Raw genomic sequence first — 7,231 nt, forward strand, 5'->3', positions numbered from 1 at the left:
TGGAGTTCTACCTCAAGCAGCAGATCAGTAGCAACAATAAGAATCAGCAGCTTAAGGCGTGACGAGCGCTGGATTTCACTCTGCATGCAACACAAAGGAGTTAGCATGAGCACCGCTGAAGCTCTGCTTCTGATCGGTGGATCTTCAAGGCATGTACATGGTCGGCTTTCGTGCCATTGGAGATGGCGTGCTTGGCGAACTCAATGGCTCTTGATGAACAGTAAAAGAAAAATCTGCAATGCTTTGTGGCAAACTTTGACAAACGCTTTGTGTGTTTGCCAAAATTTGTCAGAAAATGACAATTGGAAAAAACTCAGATGCTCCAGAAATGCTATTTTAGAAAGCATTTAGGAGTGCTCATATTGCTTTTTTTTGCCATGAACTCCACGAATATCATTTCTGCTAAAATCTGTCAAGCACACAACATTTATCAAAGTTTGCCAAGATAAATTCAGAAATTATGATTTCTTTTGGATTTACTGTTCATCCTGAGCAGAAAAGGACTTCGATGCTGATGAAACCTTTTTGGACCCATGTTGAGCACAGCAGAATGGAGCTACCTTCTGCTGCTACTCAACTTGCCCTCCAAAGAATCTGATTGCCAAGAGATGCAGGTCACCAACCTAGTCGTTGGGGCCAGACTTGTACCGATGTTTCTTAGGACAACTGTTCATCACTGTGCCTTAAAATGATAACCGTAGCTGCAAACAAACTTACAGTGCCGAAAAATACGACAATCTCCCCAACCCGTCTCTTAACGGCCCTGCTTTAGCCTTAGTACAGGTCCATCACATCAAGATGGTACGTTCTTAAGCTAGTAGAATTTCAGGGTTCAGATTAGGGGTTACAAACACTTCATACTTGCTAGACATGATCAGCTTGTGCTTCAACTGGATCAGCAGCTTGAGGACAAGATAGGCGCACATGCATCGAGATGCACTTCATCAGGTTAGAATTGTTTTCGCTGCCGCTGATATATAATTTCTTCTTCCACATCTATTCCTTCCTCAAGCTCGTGCCATTTGGGATAGCACCAAAATGGCTTAGGCACGGGCCATCTGTCCAGAGTAACACATAAATAAGCTGCTAAAATAATATACATCTCTAGCAAGCAGTGTTAATGAACGCGTAGTAAATAAACAATACCTGTTTGGGCTATCATCATCGTCTCTAGCAACAGTCCTGCAAACAGGCCAAAAATAGTTTTACGTACAAGAACAAACACACGCGTGTGAGGACAAGATCAAAACCACGTAACATCAGTTCACTACTTCATATGTCTGAACAATAAGAGGCGAAATGGCTCAACCGCAAAAGCAAGTTGGGATTTAAGAACTAGCATGAGTTCCAAATTAAAAGTAACCTGAAAAATAACAACCAAAACCAACCCATATTTACCATTATAGTTCCAGGTTAGAGTGATGCAATGAGAGATACGATACAATACTTCCATAATCACAAATGTACGTACAATCAGGCATGCTCAGCTGTCGGCCACAACCACAGGACGGTCTTTATCGCACCAGTGTCATATGTTATTTCTCATATGCACAACAGTTCTATTCAAGCTTCTAATTAATGTGCTCAGTACAAGAAGATCAAAATGGCGACAAATGTCCTGTCGAGGCTACTAAACTTCCTCAAGATTGCATATTATTATGCACACGCAAGACACCTGCATACTGTACAAAAAATTACATAAATATAGAGAGCATACCCTTGTACATCAAAATTCTTCAAGACTTTTTGAATTATATTCACTGGTATGTATGGAGCCTCTTCCAAGCCATAGAAGTTCATGCCAATAAAATTTCCATCAAAATCAATAAGAGGCCCTCCAATCCCAGCCTAGCACACAAAAGTAATGAATAGGAAAAGACAGTATTTGTAAGCCATACAGATGTGATGATGGATTTAATTACTCATTCTGACGCAACTATTTATTTCCACCACACGAAAAGACACAGCGTACCTTGGTGATTTTACAGGTGGAAATCTTAAGCTCTTTGCAACCAAGCTTACTTGGTTTGTCAATCACGATCCCACTTGTGGCCATTAATTTGTCTGATTGGTAGATGCGCCCTATAGCTACTACCTCCTTCTGAGGTTTAATTAGCATCTGGTTATCGATTTGTGCTGTCTGAGTACAGCAGAAATTCTTGATGTGGACTACGGCAATGTTATAGTGTAGACTGTAATGTTGCAATGTCCCTCTGGTATGACGATTATCTGGAAGGCACACTACAATCTGCAATTAATGATATGGTAAGACTAAACCAGTGATATCATGAATAAGTAGAAGGGGCAATTAAACAATTGTTAGCAGAGTAACAACCTTAAGGTTATCAGCAACCTTGTTTTCATCGTCAAAAGTTCTAACCAAACTTGCCGAGGTCAGAACTCTTGTGGTGGACCCATTGCAGTCTATGAATACGCCCGTGCAAGCAAAACACCTTGTTTTTCCTACAAGAGTAATGACTTTGATAATTTAGTGAAGAAATTGGAAAAAGAATATTGAAAGTAAACGAGCTTATAATGAATATAATTACCACTGAACGAAGCCAATGCAACAACACTTTGAGACATATTTGAAGCAACGTTTCTTTCGAGTTTACTCCAGATATCTTCACTAAATTTCTCTTCAAAATTGTTAAGCAAACGCATGCCCACTGGCAAAAGCAATAAAGATTCAGTAGTGGAGGGGAGCTGGAGAGACCAGTCAGATGACAGACATTCCAACAGAAAAGAGTAAATATCAAAAGGACACGAATGAACTCACCATTCTGCCAAACTGGGAGGGGATAACCATTGGAACTCAGCTCCTTTTTTGTAGCAACGCCTAAATTTTGCAAGATAGTTAAGTGATTGATGACCCCATGTATAATGATGGTCAGGAAAACTGCAAGCAATGACTCACCAAAATAAGGATAACCCGGCCGCCCAGAACATAAAGACTTCCGCTCTAATAATAATCTATCCATGAGTCCTGGTGCCACAGGGGTGAAACAATTAATGACTGTGAACAATGATCAATAATCAACATTAAAAGTGATCCAACCTGGTTGACATTCTGGATCACAGAGAGTACATATGGAAGGTTTCTGATCCTTAAGTTTCTCTCCCTTCCTTGAGCTGTCTAAAATGGAGAAGATTGGAGAAGGGAAATAAGCAGAATTTAGAACACTGAAAAGCAGTATGAAGGAGTATATTCTCATATTCATATACTACACTGAAGTACTTAGAATGAACTAATTAATTGGCATATCAAATATGTTAGCATGATAATAGGTGCAACCATAAAACTAAGTATGTGGTTCTAAAAAAAACACACTAAGTATGTACCCAGATTCTACAAATGATTGTTGAAAATTAACATTGGTGGTGACTTTGGCGAGGAATTGCCTGGTACTGTGATGATTGTGCACAGATTAGCAATCTTAAGGTGCTTTTCTCACCTTCTGAATCAGGCTTATAAGGTCTGGGAAATCTTTCAAGTTTACTACCAGGTCCTTTCTTATTTATAGCACTGCAGCAGAATGCGATAAGCTGATCGGAGTAATAGAGAAATCCACAAAAGTAAAATATGGATGATATGTATGCATGGATACCAAACAATAATACAAATTTCAATGTTTAAAAGGGGCAAATCAGGAAAATTGTTGATTGGGGTCAGATTGCACTAAACAACAATACAATGGGGAAAACCCTAAAACCTAAATATTTATTGTGTTAGATTATTGTATAGACGAAAATATTTATTAAATATAAATAGCATAAGATGGTGGAAAGCTTTTCCCATGCGTGTTGTGTTGAGTGACAACAAAAAACAATAAAATGGAGATAATATTATACCAAACCTACCAGGGAACCTTCACTACCTTATCATTTAAACAAGTATTAATAGCTTAAACATGGACACCCGAGTCCCAATTGTGTACAGGGCAACTGCAAGACATCATGACAAGACAGGTGGTATGGATTGTCAAGGTCACACCTACGTTGCACGGATACTTGGATACGTATCGGATACGCGATACGGGGATACGCCCGATACGCTAATTTTCTGAAAACATGGATACGGCGATACGTTTATATGTAGATATTACATATATTAATTATTAAAAATATTGAAAACAAAATAGAGCTTCTAGGTCAAAGCATGCCTCAATAGGATTATTCCTTTTGTTTTCTTGCACTTGGTCCACTTTCATTAATTAGCAGTGGGATTTTCCCGGGTTTGTTGTTCCAAGTAGTGCATCGATTCTCTCTTGCTCACCTTTCAATTGAACAAGAACATTGACAGTCATATTTTGGCATGAACTCACACCCATGTTGGATATCTTCAAAAGGTGTGCCTTTACTATTGAGGGGATTTCACGTCAAACCAGGGGTTTTGGGTATCCAAACAGTATCGTAGAAGTATCCTAGGAGTATCAAATATTATTTTCTTTTTTTTAAATCGAAAAACCAAGGGATACTTACGGGATACGTATCGGGTTGTATCAGGGCAGTATCCGAGTATCGGGGCAGTATCCAGCTGGATACGCGCGCTTTCTGAAGTATCCGCGCAACGTAGGGTCACACTGCAGCTTATCCAGCCCCAGATGTCACAAACAACTAATTTGTTATCAAGGGAGATGTTGTCAAATGCAGATCATCTACCAGATGCAAGTATTACAAAAAAATCAAAACAACGCATTTCAGAAACTGTTTGACATTCAGCATGATTGGTGGTACCATCAAACCTCGGCTATTGATGAGCGGAATTATTCTTATGTACTTAGTTCATTCATTTTGTATGTCTACTGATGTGTGGTCAGCCTACTGGAAATTCCAGGTTGAATAACAAATTCGCATGAAGCAGAACAGATGGCCTATAGTCATCCAGGAAATGTTTTAGTTAGACTAGTTGTATGCCGTTATCGAGAACAGAATGTGCTCAATCAAGTTTATTTGCAAATCAGGCCAGGCGTTAAGTGCATGGCACTAGTTTCTGTGCTAAATAGTACTCATTCGCTCAATATTACAGTAATCGAGCATGTTAGACTCCTCACTACATACCAACTTGTGATCATGCTTTAACTGTTCTTAGCCTTGTACAACACATGCAGTAATTCAAACAATCTGATTTCATATTCTATACAAAAATCCTGCACATTCTTTTAGAATGCATGAATTGTTAACACAATTTTTGTTAACAAATTTTCCAACAACGCAAGAGATTTATGTAATGTGTTGTTAGCTGCAGTATGATGTCATAAGAAGCCACTATTGTATTAAGTGTACTCTTGATTAAGCTTTCCACCATTATTTATCTTCCTAAGCATGTGTGACCCATGTGCAAAAAAGCTAATAAGACAGTATGGAGGACAAGAGTAGAAAAGCAATCAGAGTAAGTATGGAGGACATACAACCACTGAATTGTTTTCCTGAACTGCGACAGGAGTTCAAGAATTTTAATCCTTGGTAGGAATGGAGTTTCTTTCTCAGCATAAAAGTTCATCCCAATGAAGTCCCCATTAAAATCAACAAGGGGCCCTCCAACTCCAGTCTAGGAAAAGAATAAAGTGACAGTGAGCCAAGCACAAAGATGAAGGGATGCTGAGACAGTTTTTTTTGCTATGTATAGAAAGTGAGAAATTAACACCGCACCATAGTAATTTCACATGTGGAGATGGCAAGCTCCTCCCGGTAAGCTCCTTTTGGATTGTCAGTCAACATCCCAGCTGTGGCCATTAATTTTCCTGAGTTGAAGCAACGCCCTACGGCAACTACTTTACTGTGAGACTCAAATTGCCGCTGATGATCTAGACATGTTACTTGAAGAGAATGGCAGCAAGCGATATTGATAACCGCAACATTGTATTTCAAATCGTAGAATTCCAACCATCCCAGTTCAAGTGTGTTATCCAGAAGGCGCACTTCAATCTGCATCAATAAAGCAAGGCAACAAGTATATAGCCTGGTTAGCAGAATTATTTTAACATGATATTAAATAAGCAAGCAATAGTGTACAAAAAGAAAGTTGGGAGTACCAACCGTCATATCGTGAAGGATCTTGGTGTCATCATCAACAGATCTAACCAAACTTAATGAAGTCAGACAACTTGTAAAAGTAGGCTTGTTTACGATAATTATGCCCGTGCATGCAAAAAACACGGTCTTTTCTGCACAATATGGTATTTCCAAATTCTCAATCATGAAGTACTAACAAATAGACATAGATAAAATTTTGCAAAGCTAGTGTCTATAATCACCATCAGCAAATGAAGCAAGCGATACAACAGTGCCCGCTAAGTTTGAGGCGATTTCTTCACTGAGTTCCATCCAGACACCTTGACCAGAATCACTTGAGCTGCCAAATTCCTCTTCGAAAGGATTGTCCGGACGCGAATTTCCTAGTTAGGGAAGCATCATCATGTTCATATCATACAACACAATTCTGATCGTAAGTTGCAGAAGAAGGAACAAGCAGCGAGACTGAAACCAGACAGCCAGTGGCTCACCTCGCCAAGCTGTCCATACTTTTTGTATCTTGGTCTGGCTTCTCGTGCAAACGCCTTCTCGCTTCATATTGTCAGCCTGGAGTGGAAATAGGCTCTAGCAAACGCGGATCTAGAATATGATAAACTGCGAACGCCATTGGGGTTCAGCAAATCGTTCAGCCGCAAGGGAGGAAATCAAACCATCACGACAAAAGAGGGGAGGGTGGGGGTTCAGCTAATCACTGGATGAAAAAAGCTCGTACCGCAAAGATCAAAAGCCCCAGAAATCGCAGCCGGGTGGAGACAGCAGGGAGGAACGGCGATGGCGATGGCGATGGCGGCGCGCGTGGGGGTGGGGAGTGGAGGATCAACCCTAGGGCAGGGCAGGCGGCGGTGGGTCGGGTCGGGTTGGTATGTCACGGCTCGGGAGAAGGGCAGGAAAAGATGGAACGGGACGGGACGGGACGGGGACGCCGATCAATTTTCACCGTGGATGCAAACTTGCACAAACTGTTTGGGCAAAGGCCGGCCTTCTGGAGTTAGCAGTTTCATGTGAGTCTACAGCAGATTTCTTGGGCTCTGACATACCACAAGAGGCACATGGCAATCTCTGGAATGTTTTCTTTGCAGCTGCTGCTGTTGCGCTCTGGCATGCTCGGAACGAGCAAGTTTTCCACAACAAGTGTTGGACATCTGCAAGGGTCCTTCTTGAAGTGGCCGACCTGATCAAGTTATGGACTCTGCGA

The 7,231-nt window shown here is 40.7% G+C and overlaps 1 protein-coding gene across 1 annotated transcript; it reads right to left on the reverse strand.

Annotated features, from left to right (window-relative positions):
- Positions 1–718: 718 nt before the first annotated feature.
- On the reverse strand, positions 719–6,943 carry LOC123057805 (uncharacterized). Its single transcript, XM_044480691.1, has 16 exons — positions 6,749–6,943; positions 6,507–6,630; positions 6,258–6,398; positions 6,040–6,167; positions 5,653–5,928; positions 5,412–5,551; positions 3,456–3,526; positions 3,059–3,136; positions 2,918–2,986; positions 2,780–2,839; positions 2,550–2,669; positions 2,336–2,463; positions 1,973–2,248; positions 1,718–1,848; positions 1,147–1,182; positions 719–1,058 (listed from the first exon to the last, which is right to left on the reverse strand). Exons 2-16 carry the CDS (start codon positions 6,571–6,573, stop codon positions 950–952), a joined length of 1,830 nt encoding a protein of 609 aa, XP_044336626.1. The 5' UTR covers positions 6,574–6,630; positions 6,749–6,943; the 3' UTR covers positions 719–949.
- Between the last annotated feature and the right edge of the window lie 288 nt (positions 6,944–7,231).

This window comes from Triticum aestivum, chromosome 3A (assembly GCF_018294505.1).
Source record: "Triticum aestivum cultivar Chinese Spring chromosome 3A, IWGSC CS RefSeq v2.1, whole genome shotgun sequence".
NCBI lineage: Eukaryota > Viridiplantae > Streptophyta > Magnoliopsida > Poales > Poaceae > Triticum > Triticum aestivum.